This window comes from Metopolophium dirhodum, chromosome 6 (genome assembly GCF_019925205.1).
Source record: "Metopolophium dirhodum isolate CAU chromosome 6, ASM1992520v1, whole genome shotgun sequence".
In the NCBI taxonomy this organism is placed as follows: domain Eukaryota; kingdom Metazoa; phylum Arthropoda; class Insecta; order Hemiptera; family Aphididae; genus Metopolophium; species Metopolophium dirhodum.
Genome location: NC_083565.1, coordinates 24,303,248 through 24,318,716, shown reverse-complemented (window position 1 = coordinate 24,318,716; position 15,469 = coordinate 24,303,248). Strand labels below are relative to the sequence as shown.

At 33.0% G+C, this 15,469-nt stretch overlaps 1 protein-coding gene across 1 annotated transcript in view; it reads right to left on the bottom strand.

Annotated features, from left to right (window-relative positions):
- Positions 1-14,825, bottom strand: part of LOC132946910 (coiled-coil domain-containing protein AGAP005037) — a 238,621-nt gene extending 223,796 nt beyond the window's left edge. The window contains 2 exon segments of the mRNA XM_061017029.1: positions 1,722-3,243; positions 14,353-14,825. Of these exon segments, the coding sequence (XP_060873012.1) occupies positions 1,722-3,126 (1,405 nt within the window). The 5' untranslated portion in view covers positions 3,127-3,243; positions 14,353-14,825.
- Positions 14,826-15,469: the final 644 nt, after the last annotated feature.

The following is a 15,469-nucleotide window of genomic DNA, read 5'->3' as shown; positions in this document are numbered from 1 at the left end:
CGTGAAGTCGATTTTATCGAGAACCGTTGAAAATCAGACCGCAGTGACAAGGAGAAAATGATTTTTACGGCCATCAGTCCCAGTCTTCTTTCAATACTGACAACTGGAAAATATCACGATGATAAAGCCGGGTTTTCACTGCACCATTTCGTGTCATGTTCCATACATAGTATATTATGCATAGCTGGTAACAAAATGTTGGTAACACGCGTTACCTGCGAGTTGAGTGTATTCCACTATTATACAGTATAGGTACACGGCACAGCTGAGTACTGATAACCCGGCTTAACGTTAACTACAGGTTTATGCCTCAACTGTGGTCGGTGATAAAAATTTGATTACCGTTTTATACAAAATAATCTTGACGGTCGGTTTCACTGTTCCGACAAGACGCGATCGCCGCCGACAGTTTTTTCGAAATAACCATGCCATTATTTATCATATTATGATTCTCGAATTTTCGATAAAACCGTTTTTGCGTCGTCGACGACGATTGTTTATTATTTGTAATACAGTTAGTCGAAATTCCATCGGAAAAAGCTATGTAAGTATGTTTGAGAAACTCATAAATTCCGGCTCGATGAAACGCGTCACCCGTTTTCCGAGGATTACAATATTATCCATTATGGGATTAATCGAGGGAGCGGCGGCACGTCAAGTTGAAACGCACGCATCACGTCACCTATATTATTCACATGTTGCTTCTAGGGGATAAACAGTTATTCAAATATATTTACGACCATAATTATAGGCGTTTTATTTGAATTTATTGTATTTTCATATTATACCTAGAATAGTTATATTAACCATATTGATCCAAGTTAAACCTTGGTGAAACAGTCGCCTAAAGCTTTCTAGGATGTATTTGAAGTGTCGGGCAATGCACCTTTTGAAATCAAAAAGAAATATTCAATCATTTATTTCGAGAGCTCACTCGTGAGTGAGGGTAGGTGGGACACTTGTATCCACTAAGAAAACTAGAGGTTTCCATAACTAAACAACCAGAATCTTCTTTTTTTTTCTTTTAAAGAAATTTGTTTTCCCTTAGTTTTGCTTTTTATGGGCACCACTATTCAGATTAGTTGGTTATCCGGGTTGATTTACATTCAGTTGTAGGTCTATATAGCCACAGACCCAGTATAGGTTTACTTTTAATAGGGTGTAAAAATATATCATCTTGCATATTATCTTTAGTCTAAACAAAAAAAAAGAATATTTTATGGTACTTTCAGCATTTAAGTTTGAAATAAAGTGCAAAATACTTTCCAAAAGAGTACGGCAGTTATTAGTACCTTGGCTATTGTAATACTTATATAATATAAGGTAAATCATAAGTTTTTTTGGTGAAAAAGATAAAAGTGCTGTAATTATGCTGCACCATATGATGTGATAATATCATAAAAATATATAATATTATGTCAAAGAAGCCGGTTATAATAAAAAATAAATAAAAAGTTGTTTAAACAGCGACGAGGTGTGTGCGGGGTAGTTCGCGTGCATTATGTAAATCAACACCTGCGAGGGGGCGGGGGCTATACCAGCTATTAAGATAACATTATAATAATATAATAACCCATGGGTATGCATATACCGCGGTGATCGTTATTACCACGTGTTTATTACGAAAACGTGTCGAAACGCGTTCGTGGTCGGCATAATTTATTATACATAATATTTTGAAACATTATCGCGTAATCAGATACATCGCGCGGTGCACTTACCGATGACCAGCCGATGACCGTTCTTGGCATTCAGTATTCGTTGCACTTCGCCGGCCTCGCTACCGGACTCGCTGCCGGACTGTTGGTAGTGCTGGTGCAGCGGAGACGGCGACGGCGGTGGCCACCACCGGATCGGCGTCGGCGGCTGCTGCTGCTGCTGGTGCGGCCGCTGTTGGCCGCCGCGCTGTTGCAGCGTGCCGTAAATGGCCGACGTGGACGGGCTCCGTTTGGGCACGAGCGGCAGTGGCCGTTCCGCGGCCACCGGTGAGTCGGTCGACCGTTGGCGGGTGGGCGGTTGCGGGGACGGGCCTTTCTTGGTGGGCCAGTACGCGGGTGGTTCGGACGGCCCCGGCGAAAAACTCACCCTCTTCGGACTGCAGCCGGACGATAGTGGCGGCGGCGACGTATGTCCGGCGGCCACAGCTGACGGGTCGGCGGCTGGCTCTTGCAGGGCGCCTCTCTTGAAAATCGGCTGAAACCTCTTCTCGCCCGCCGCGGCGGAAGCAACGACGTCCTCTTCAGTCTCGTAAATGGTCGACTGCCGGGCCGGCGATTCCCGGACGCACCCGATGGTGGCCCGGTGCGGGGACCCCCGGACGAACGGGCCCGCGGCGCCGGCCACCACGTTGCCGTATATGGCCTGTTGTTCCTGCCGTTGCTGTTGCTGCTGTTGCTGTTGCAGTCGATGTTGACGGACGGCGGCAGCGTACACCGCGGTGTTCGACGAAGGCGGCGCGGTGATCTTGACCTGCGCGCCGACCGGCATGAGCAACATCCGTTGCTGCTGCGAACCGCCGCTGCCGCCGTCGCCGCCTCCGTTCCTGTTGTTGTAATACTGAGAGTACGGTATTATGGGAGCGGACCGCCTGCCCGAAGGCGAGGGCAGCAGCGACGACGTCGACGACGATGACAACAGCGAACAAGGGCTGTCCGTCCGACGTTCGACGCTGCCGTAATTGGCGTTAACGTCCCGGTCGAACGATCCGGGACTGACGCTCCGGGACCGGAAGTCGGTCACGTCGACGGCGTGCCGGTCGGCCCCTTGCGCGTACCGAAACCGCTGCAGTTGCTGTTGCTGTTGCTGCAACCGGTACGCTACGTTTCCGGTAGAGTTACCGTTGCCGTTGTTGTTGTTGTTGACAAATGCCGTCTCGATGATGGTCTTGTTGTTGTTGGTGCCGGGCGGTCGGTTGTTGCTGGGTGGGCGGTGTTGGTGGTTGTGAACTGCGGCCGCGCTACCGACGTCCACAGCCGCCGCCGCCGCCGCCGACTGCTTGTTCTTGTGGTCGCCGCCCGCGAATATGGCGGGCGTCAACAGCCGCCGTATGCCCTTTTTTTTGGCACTGTGGTCGCCGTCCGACGATTCCGCCAACGCGGTCGTAGTGGCCGCTACCGTAGGACCCATTATACTGTTTCAGCGGTTCGCACTTCGCTTTCGAACCGTCCGTAGTCTCAGCAATAAATTCTTTATTATTTATTATGCTCTGTGTCGGATGTTATCTTCGCGGGACACCTTGCGCACCTGAAAACCGATATTGTACATCTGATTAGTATAATATGTGCACGAAAACATAAAGCAAACACAATAATATTAATTAATATAGTTTTGACGATTTTTTCCGTATATAATGTGTATGTGATTGGTTCTAATATCGCAATACCGGTATCCAATTTTAATACCATCAACCCTGCAAAGTTAATTGCGGTATTCCAATGTTACGGTTTTCCGGTAAGGTGTATGTGCCGGTTATTATACGGTTGTTTTTCAGTATGTATCGGTATTGTGGTATACCGGTCCATACCAGTACCGATATTCTAATACAACAATACCGGTATATTCCGTTTTCAATACCATCAACCCTAGATAATATTATAATAATACGTAAAAATGATGCTTGCACGTGTTATATATATAGCACTGTTTGTACATGGACGTTACTGATGAGGCCGTTCCATTTCCGGACGAGCAGGTCATTAAAATTGTATAAATTACGATTATTGTCGCCCGTGCTCATAAACAACGCAATAAACGTTGACCATCCGTCTTGGGGAGAATACCAAATTTTGACAGTATAATATAAATGTGTACATTCAAGGTTATAGGTTTGGGGTTAGAATAATATTATAATGTCTAAAAAGAGTTTTCGTCCCAAGATAAGATATTGTTTGTAGCGCTATTGGTAAATGTTCGATCCGTGCACATTGCAAATATTATACACTGCGGGACACCCTGTCTTTTTTAATCGACGTCACGGAGTATAGAGGGGAGGGTCGTAAATCAACTTTCCCGAAATCTTTCGACGCCGTTGAATATCGAGACGTCCGTTACAAAGCACGTGTAGAAAATAACTGATCGATGACTAAGTATATATGGTCTACCTTTTATAAGTACACGGCTTTGATGGACGCAATATACGAACACGACTACCGAATGACATAACGGGATGTAAGTATACTTGATTTTCTCTGATATTTGTTTGAACAATGAATATTGTGTTGTATCACAAGGTATTTAATATTAAAATTCAATACAACAATATTATTATATATACATTTTGTTTGCGTACCTATATTAAATATCGTCATGAAACTAATAATTCGAGTTCGAACGTTTCAATCTCAAAATCTAATGATATCATCAATAGGTACCACATAAAGGCATACAATATAAATGAATTAAAGATTTAAAACATATACCTAATATTAAATATACATTTTTTTATATTTTATTTAATCAACAAATAAATAGAAAAATAATAAATAATCCAGAAAACAAATACCCTACATTTATATATTTATATTATGTGTTTTTCATCAAATCTCTTCAAATCTATTAAGTTTAGAAACGCAAAACATTTTTTATTCAAAATATAACTTTAAAATTTAAAAATACACCTTCCTCACTATAAGTACAAATCGGTTCAAAATTCAAAACATTGGTTTACCTTACTATTCAAGTACAAGCTAAATTCTTTTTTTTTTTATTTGTACTAGTTAACATTTTTGTCTGCAGGATAAGAAAAAATTTAAACCACAAAATATCATACGTTAACACTTTTTAATTGTTCATGTTAAAAAAACATTATAACAAGACTAATGGGCGTTCATGATGACACTTATAATTAATTACCTAATTAATATGAACATCAGAATGAATATTCAACAATGCAATATCTAGAACAAATAACAGGGCGTACACAAATACATTTTTAATAATAAATAAGGTTGATTATAATAAATCCACACGATTTAATACCTATTATGAATAAGTTAAAAAATAATTTTCTACGATTTATAGCCAGTTTAAAATAATAATTTTAAAGTTAATGAATGAATGGAATATTGTAATAGAACATCAATAGGTAGGTTATTTATTTATAGTAATATACAATAATATATTTTATATACATTATGATATTATATCGATAATATACTATAGTCAACATATATTTCTGGAACTATTTCTCAGAGTGTTACTATACGAACAAAACATATAATATGTATAAAGCTATAGTCTATTATGTATAATATTATATCAATGGAAAAAGTAAAATTCCAACTCAACAAACGAATTGTATACTATAACTGTAATGCATTATTAAAAATACTTTTAACCACATTTTCTGGACTATTTAATTATTTTAAAACACTTAATTTATATTCTATTTTATATTAAAAGTGTTATTTGTTATAACATTATCATTGAAATATTTATTAAAATGACCTAATGTCCATTTTTCCAATAAACTATTGTTCCTAACGTTAATATATAATTTATTAAAAAAAGTGAATTGACATTGTTAATTATAAATGATTTAAATTTAAATATTAGTTACTACTTATTAAATTTTATCAGCGCATATTATGGTATATAACAAAATTGGTAGATACCTACAACTGTCCTACTATACTAAACTCATTATTTGCCAACTAAGTCCAAACACACTCAGATATCACTCAGGTATTTAATATTTACTTATTGAAAAATGTGAAAATAAAACCGAATAAAAATGTAGAAATTGTCTTAAAATAATTATTGACCTTTTGGTCTTAATCCAATATTTGTCTAGATAAAATATTGATATATAAGTATTCATTATTCATTCTTTACTTTACACTATAAAGTACACGTACTAGGTACTTTTGACTTTTCTATAAAAATTATCCTTGGTATACAATTAAGAATTTTAATTTAAATTGTGTTCAATACAACATGGTATCAAAGATACAATAAGCGTTAATATCGTAATTCATAGTTTATTATAATATAATCTAGGAAAAACTATAATACTTAAATATTTTTAAGAAAAGTAACGATGCACTAACCCATACAACACCTGTACTTTTTACAAAAACTTTAGTATCTACTTACATTAATTATAAAATAAAATCTTTACATTTGATCAAATTATATATATTATACACAAAAAAGACTTAATATTAAAATAATAAACCAACTAGAGAATTCAACATATATTTTTTTTAAATGTACCTACCATGAACGGAATTAATTAAAAAGCGGAATATTAAGAATTATTATTGATCTTTTGACGGGATAACAGTTTCAAATATTTTGAAAAGCCACGTAATATTTTTGTTCATTGTTTCGTTATGTACCTATTAATCATTATTTCATGACTACCAAGGGATCAAAATAATAAGATAAGACTCAGATCATTTTATTTTCAATTTTCAATGCTCCATTAAAAAGTTAATTAATTAAGAACATAAAAAAGTTAATTTATTTTTATAATCTTAAAATATTATTAAACATATAATATTACTAACATGTAATATTACTACATTTTTATTTTTAAAGTAAAATGTTGTATTAAATTTGGTTATTGGTAATTATTTTTAAACAATTAAATTTAAATAAAAAATGTATAATAATATTAAATTATAGGCATACGCTACAGGTAGGTACTTCATGAAAGTATTTTTATTTTATGAGTTTACTAAACAATTTAATATTTAATTAAAATAATTTTTCGAGTATAACACGGATAAAAAATAAATTAAAATAACTATAAACAAACTCCCATTGACAATTTTAATAGTTATAAAAAAAATATTCAAATACTTATTCAACAAGTTTTTTTTAAGTTTGTTTGTCACATAGTATATATTGATTATCTATGACAAACTACTTATAAATTTACTTATAAAAGATGACTTTTTAAACTCTCAATACCAAAAAACTTCAATATTAAAAAGTATTTTCTTCATAATTTGCATTAGGTATCGGGTCCATTTCCGTGAATAAATTGTTTTATCAAATAAGTTTCATATGTTAATTTATTTGGTTCAAACTCCTAACCCTGTTTCAGACACTAATCCAATACTGAATTTCGAGGACTGCGCAGCAGGAAATAGGAATACGGGATATCTTTATGATAATATGTAATATCCTAAACTTGAACAAACGTGCAGTGCTATACAAAACCATATATTGCGAGTTTTCTAAATGAATCATACTGTTTTCAAAAAAATAGATGAGTACAGATATCTGTGACAGTGTGACTAGAATTCCCATTAAATTTATTGAAACATCCTAAACAAGGTTAGTAGTTTACGTGTATTCAGAAAACGTATCTAAGGAAATCGCAAAAAAATCAAAATGACCATATATTATTGGCCCATTGTTATATGTCCGAACAATACCGTATAATTGGGCGAGTTTGCGTTTTAACATATAGCTGTTGACTGTTGCCACTGACATCGAATATGGTTGTTCACGTTTTGGCAATAATAATAATAATAATAATAAGCATGATTTTCTATCAAAATATAGCCTTATAAATAATATATTTTTAAAAAATGAATAGCCAAACAGATGGCGGTTTATTCAAAGGAACATACCTAATTCTAACGTATGTTCCTCTGATTTAATTCAAATTTTTACTCATGCCTACTATTTATAAAAAACATATTTTATTCTATTATAAGCTTGTAAACATACCGTACATAATATTATTGAAATAATGTATAGAAATCTAATACATAATAATACATTCCAAGCCATATAGTTTAATAATAACAGTAGGTAATTCTTCGTACGTGAGAATTACCCATTTCCTCCGTCTTAATTTTCTCTTATTAAACACGGTTGTTTACATTCAGTTAACACGAGTTATCTGACATCCGACATTGACCCCATTCAGTCTTAAATTATGATGGAGGCTTACTCGACAAAAGACATTATTATTATACAATATTCATAAGCAATATATAGTAGCATTACTGAGAATTGAATTTTTTTTAATAATTCCCATCCGTCATATTTATGAATGAATCCAACTACTTTAAGTACCTATATATAACAGCATATAACGTACACTAAATACTAAAAATAAAAATATTTATGAACAACTCAAGATAAAATAAATACAGTTTTTATTATGTATATATAGATATTATATATTTCAGATTCCTATATGTACAGGGACACAGGGTGATTCACCATGCATTCTCAAACTCTTTTTTTTTCAACAATGTTATTCAAAATTTGTATTTAGAATTTTTAAATATACTTAATGACATATTTTCACATTCACATTTTTTGTACTACTTAGGAGTGCTCTTTGGAGATACAAATTTTTGTCTTTCAAATGAGAACATTTTTGGGGAACACTTGAGGAAAAGGGATTTTCTTCTGTAAATTATTTATTGGATGATTTACTAAACATTTAGGCAAATAAAAATTTGAACTAGTAGTTTTTGAGTTACTTAACATTGTGTACTAAGGATCAGGTCCACGGTATTGGACTTGGAATATATAAGTGCAATCGGATTTTAAAAAATTTTGTAATTAATATTTATCTACCAATGTTTATAATTTGTAAAACTGGTCCAAGCATAATAAACACTATCCAGTATTACATTTAAATAATATAGGTACAGTATATTCCATTTATTTTACATCTCTTTTACTAATGGTCTATAAATACCAACACAAAATTACATATTTACGCATTAATAATTTACATTTAATAATTTACTACCAATCGAATAAAAGCTATTTTCAAAAAAAAAAAATCGTTTTGACAAGCCCAGCTAATTGACTTCGAGGCTGAAATATTGACTTAAATATGACTTTTATGCATCAGTACACTATAGTAAGGCTATCACTTTCGAATAAAGAACAAGACTGTACAATTTAATATTAGTTAAATTAAATTAATTTATAAAATAACTTAGTGCATAACTGATGTAAATAATATATAAAATAAATTGATTCAGTTAACTTGAACAAAATCTTGTGATAGGTGCTGACATAGTCATAGTTATGCATAGTGACGTGCCATTGGGAATATTCTCCAAGGAATGTTCCCGGGAACAGGGAATATTCCCCGACCTCTCGGGAAATTTCCTTGGGGAATATTGAAAAAAATAAATAAATAAAAATCGAGTTGTAATAGAACGACGGTCTATATTAGTATATTTTGTTCAAAAGTATAAATTAAGAGTACTGTTTTACTTTTATTTTAAAGCGATTTAAACAAAAAGACTGAAGTCTAGTTATATTTTTATTTTATTCATTACATGTATAAATAAAAAGTTATTTAGTACCTAGTTATGTTTATTTTCACAACGTATTTCAATACAAAGTAGTAGTTTGGATACTTTATTAATTGTTTTCCTTTTTTTTATCATAAGTTCATAAATCATAATACATTATTATTATAAAAGTATTAATTAAGAGAACAGTTTTGCTTTTATTTTTATTAATAAAGAGACTGAAGTACTTATAGTTATATATAAATATATGTTGTTCATTATATGTATAAGTAAAAGTTATTCAATATTTCAATTTCAGTATGTTTATTTTTAATTTTTCAATATAGATAAATGAAAGTTAGATCGATTATTTTGTGATCATTGGCCATTGTACAGATTTAAAAAATTAAATTTTCGTTACTTAATAACTTTTTTTATAAAGAATAAATATCTAAACTGACATGATATCAATAAAGAGCTGTCATTTGGATCATTTAAATCATTATACGTTTAATTTAAAACTGAAATCTATGATCAATATAATATTAAAACATTTATTATATTCCCGGGAAATTCCCGGTGTTGGGTATTTTCCCAGGGAAATTCCCGAAACTATATTCCCGGGAATTTTCCCATCACTAGTCATGCATATTATAATACCTACATACAAAATGTATTATCAGTTGGTACTTGGTACTATACTTATCTGATAAAAAGACTACAATTTACAGGCTATTATCGTTATATATTTACATATTATAGTATGTACGTGCAATGTGCATAACTGTATATTTATATTTTAGTTAGTAATAATTTTGTAATTTCGTAATTTATAATTTACAATTCATATAAATGTTTTCAAAGAGCCTAATTATTATAATAAACTATTTTTGGAATTGTAAAACATTCTACGTGTATGTTTAAAATTTAAATTGAGTTAAGTCTTTGATTACGTTCAGCCATTACAAAAACCGTCATAATTAAATTTTTAAAATTCCTTATTTAAAAAAATAATTATCTTTCGATCATAAAAATTTTAAAACATGAAATAATGCAATTTGTGTGGTGGCTAAATAACGAAGTTGTTTTTCGTAATTCGTAAATAATTACCAGTCTAAAATACAGACATCAAGTTTTTAGGAATAAACTAATTTAGAATTAATATGAAAATAATATTTAAAATAATAAATTATATTGGTTATGTAATGTGATACGGGAACTAAAAATTTCATATTATACTGTTTTCAATTTTGTATATATTTACACATAGATATTATAATATAGAAATAAAAGTACATTTAAATTATACCAAAAATAATAATATTGTGATAATTATACTGACCAGCAAAATTTTAGTGAGTTTATTTTCTTCACGAAAAAAATTTTAAGTTTAGAATGAAGCATGATACAATTATCTTTTGAAATAGTTATTTTTTAAGAAAATCTATAGATACATAATAGACATGTGCATTTTATGACGTGTGGTGTGCTGAGATATTATACAAGCTTCCTATACAAGCCAATAAACTCAAGAACCAAATACTCAATATATACTATTAGAATCCTCAATTGCATCCCTACGGCTATATTTAGAATACGTGTTTATTGTGAACTCTTTTCGACTGGAAACGAAACTATATACTTTAATACAATACCAATATAATCGATTCGTCGCCGTCATTGCGGTCTATATACATTCGGTTTTGGTGTGGCAGCTGTGTTTTGAAATTGCTGATATTAGAAATAATACTCCTAAAAAAAAACTTAAATCTAAAAACTGGACACTATGCTAGTAAAAATATTAAAAATAAACGGGCAAAGTATGCTTTGAGTGTACCTTATTACCATAACGCCATAACGGACGTGTTAAATTTGAATTCGAAAATAAATCATTGCACAGGTATGAAAAATGATTCTGATCGGAAACTGAAGTGTGAAGCACTCAGCCTCTATTAGATAATACAAGTGGACAGTAGTATAAACATACTACTATAATAGTGGTACCTATACTATTATAATGATACTATAATATGCCTATATATACCTACCTATATGGCTATATAGTAATATGGTATAATATTATGTGTTCAACTAATTTTGACGTGTATTATAATACAGCCATATATAGGCTATAAGTATATATTAGTAGGTAACCTAAGTAAATTATTTACCTATAAGTAATTACCAATGCACCTTAGAACGGAGTGAATAAGATTGTTATATGAATAAAATTGGACTTAAAATTAGTCCAAATATTATGAAAATGTCATTGAGTGTCAAAAAGTTTAAATAATTGAATTGTAATTTTTTAATTGACGTAAAAACAACTTATGAGGAACATAGTATATATTTTCAAGCTTTTTTACAAACAAATAAATGTTTTAATATACATAAATCGAAAATAAACTAAAGATATTCTATTTGTATTATTTAACCGCTGTTTTTAGTAGGTAAATACAAATTTCTCGTTCAATTTGAATGATATTTGATGGATCGTAGACAAATATATTGTTCACAAAAATAATTTATCATTAATATTTTTTCCTTCAATAAATCAAAGTTTAATAAGCTTTATAATTTAGCAGGGATATTATAAAAAGGTTATTAGCATATTTTTGCTCTATAAATGTTCAAATACAAAGAATATTTGTATTATAATACGCTAGTCAGTAAACTAAAACATGATATATATTTGACGAATGTTTTTATGACAAAACCATAACATAATATGCATACCGACATGTATAGTTTGTGTTTGATTTATTAAGTTATATATCGATGAAATATTGAATAAAATAAGTGAACATATATAAAAAACAGGTTATCCAAAAAGTTCTAGAGAGAAGATTGTCTATAACATCGTTACAAACGAGCAATACAATTTGTACTTAAAACGGTGATTTTCCGTTGATCCTTCTATGAAAGAAGAAAACTATTTTACAATAAGTGAAAAAGTTATGAAACGTCTAGTATATCACGATTATAAACACAAAAATACATTTTTTCTCATTATTGTAGATAATATACAAAAAAATGTACGTTCATCCAACAATGTGACTTGTGAGTAGGAACTTATATATAATAGTATACTTGAACAACCATCCCCACCACTGTATCTATTATAGTGTCACGTGCACTTTTTTGAAGTGATCCAACCGGCAACCACTAATACCTACTTCAATATTACATCATACGCAACTATATACTAAATATACGCTATAGTTAATAGCATAATTAATATCCATTACAACATGATAACAACCAAACAATTATTTAGAATAATAAAATTGATTTCCTATACGCTGTCTACTAGAACATTATAAGCCGTATAATATTATAATTGAACATAATGGGATTGAATTTTAAGTAAATTGAATACTCAGATTAAATATTTTTATGATTGATGTACAAGAACTAGGTAGGTACATAAGTACCAAGTAGTCTCATCAACTCGTAGTAGATGTTTCTTAATTAAAACTGACAAACGTTTAATGATTTCAATATTTCATGATCAAAAACCTTTGACGTCAAATAAAAAAACTTAAAATACCTAACTAAATAATTCAATTTGTAAATACGATGAAAAACTACGGAGAAAACGGCATTACCAAATATCAAGACGAGCCCCTCATTGTTATTGGGTGGTGACTCACTGTATAATATTTTAGAGTGTAAACTGTTTTTGTTTTGTTTAAATATACAATTACTGAATTTCTTATGTCGAGATTTGAACTTCATGTGCCTAAACAAATTATTGTTTATAAAAGTTTGTCAAAAATCAAGATAATAATTTTTAATTCTAATCAGTAAAAGGTTAGGCCCGTTAAATGATAACAATAAGAAGGTATGGTTAAAACATGTTTTCTATTTATTATTTATATATTCAGATTTACCCTCTGCATTATCTAAACTTTAAATAGTTCTAATTTATTCATTTACCATGCATCTGTTAGTCGATCCATCAACATCAACATTTCCAACAAACAAAAGTTGGTACTATTCAAATCCATAGAAAATATTGTTATGCTCGTCTATGCGGGGAAAATTGTGGTCGTTGTGATTAAAATGTCACATAGGTATACATACACACAGGGTCATTCAAATCAAATCGAATGAATAAAAACTATACTAAACGCATTACCAAAAGAAATAATTGCTGGTTTAAATTCAAATATCGTAGTGTAGGTACTAGGTACTTGTACATACCACATACCTACATAGTTAGGTAGGTTATGTATAGGTAGGGTTACCATCTGCACTTTTTTATGATCTTAAAAATATTGTACTCTCACTGTTTTTGTAAAGGATATAATGTACCTACACTTTTTCAATCTTTTAAATTTGAATATTTAATTCCAATTACTAAGATGCATAATATAGTGAAATTATTAGGTACAGAAAATAAAAAAATATACATATTTTACCGCAATGAATTATAAGTCCCCCAACATCGGAGTAAAACATATCTAACGTTACTTAGACGAAACTGTAGGTACATAATAGATATTATATTAACTATATACCTAGTTATGTAATTTATTCGAATAACTATCATATTTCAATTTTTTTTCACATTTCGCAAAGATACAAAATATATTATAATCATATTATTGTAACATGGAATATATACTATTTAAATAAATTAGTGTTTTATTAGGAAACTTTTTTTTTACTTTTGTCTTATCTATTTTTCGAAAAAAAATACAGTTTTTGAATAACTACCATCTGGTAACCCTATATTATGTATGTACTTCGCGTAGTACTGTTTATTAGTGTAGGGTTTTTGAAATAAACTATAGGATATTATAAAATAAGGTTTCATCTCCGTAACGCAACATCGAAAAAGTAAAAACAATTCAAGTCTTTGATATTACGCGATGGTGTGTACTGTATATTATACGCATAGGATATAAATATATAATAATATGCTTGTTAGACCCATCTATCAATGTTCTCATCATTAATGCGAGGGTAATTTTAAAGAAATTCGATAAAAAATCAAATGCTTTCGTTAAAATCTTCGGAAAAAATGCCCGTACCTACCTATAATACACGTACGGACTTAATACAATATAATATCATACGCAGATTATCAAACACGCTTAACACTACAACGATCGGGTGTACCTACCTATATAACTCGGGTCGTTAAACGCAGGGGGGTGCGCGTTTTATTTATATTATACTCAAATGTCAGCTCGGCCCGCGGTTCGGGTTATAACTACCAATCGTATAATATTATCGTTATAAAAAGGCAGAAACTGCGGCCACTTACCCGCGGTATTCGTGCGGACGAATAACGACTACAAATATTATGACCAACGTCGAAAAAAAAAACACCACACGGCAGAAGAATTCTCGAAAATAAAAACGAAAAATTTCCGTCGAAACGCACACGCAGAATACACCAAACTCGCGAGCGCGAAAACGACCCGCTCGGCAACCGGTCCCGCACGTATACTGAATACGCGCCGACTCCCGACCGGCAACGACCACGGACGAATCGGTTTCGCCGCCGCCGCCGCCGCTCCTCGTCCCGGCCGGGCGCACCGAGCCGGTCGTCGTCTTCGTCGCGGTCCGTCTGGGCGCCCACCACTTGCTGCCAACCGAACGGACCGGTACGCGCGCGCGGCGCCCGCGCGCGCGATCTCCGCCGAGACTACCGCGGCTCTGGCGTGCACGCGCGCACATACGGTTGCCAACGCGACGGAACGAAAAGACTAGTTTCATCCCTTACGCGCGTTCGGTTGGCGTCACTGCGCGGGCCTGCGCGCCGAAGAACGCATTCCGGGGGGAACCCGGTTTTCCTCGCGAACAGCAGCAGCAGCAGCAGCGGTACTCGACGAGACGTCGACGAGAGTACGTCGGGACCCGAGAGTGTCGAGACGACGAGACGACGAGTATACGAGACTCGGCGTCGTTACTCGTTACTATCGTTGGTGCAACGTCGTGACCTTGTCGGCCGCTATGAATGGACGAATACAATAATGATACGTTTTCGGCCGCAGAGGTATGCGAGCGAGCCCGTTCGAAACGAATGACGTGTGGTAGGTAGGTGCCTGCCTTACACCGTGCACCGCCGGAAGACGACGAGTGTCCGTCACCTATTTAATAATATTATTACAATGATTAAGTTACGGCAGGTAGAGCAAGCTGTCGTAACGCGCGCGCCGCCGAATGATTGCGTAGTCTTAGTGTTTTTTTTCCTCGTCATTTTTCGTCTTTTTTTCCATCGAGACAATTGCGTT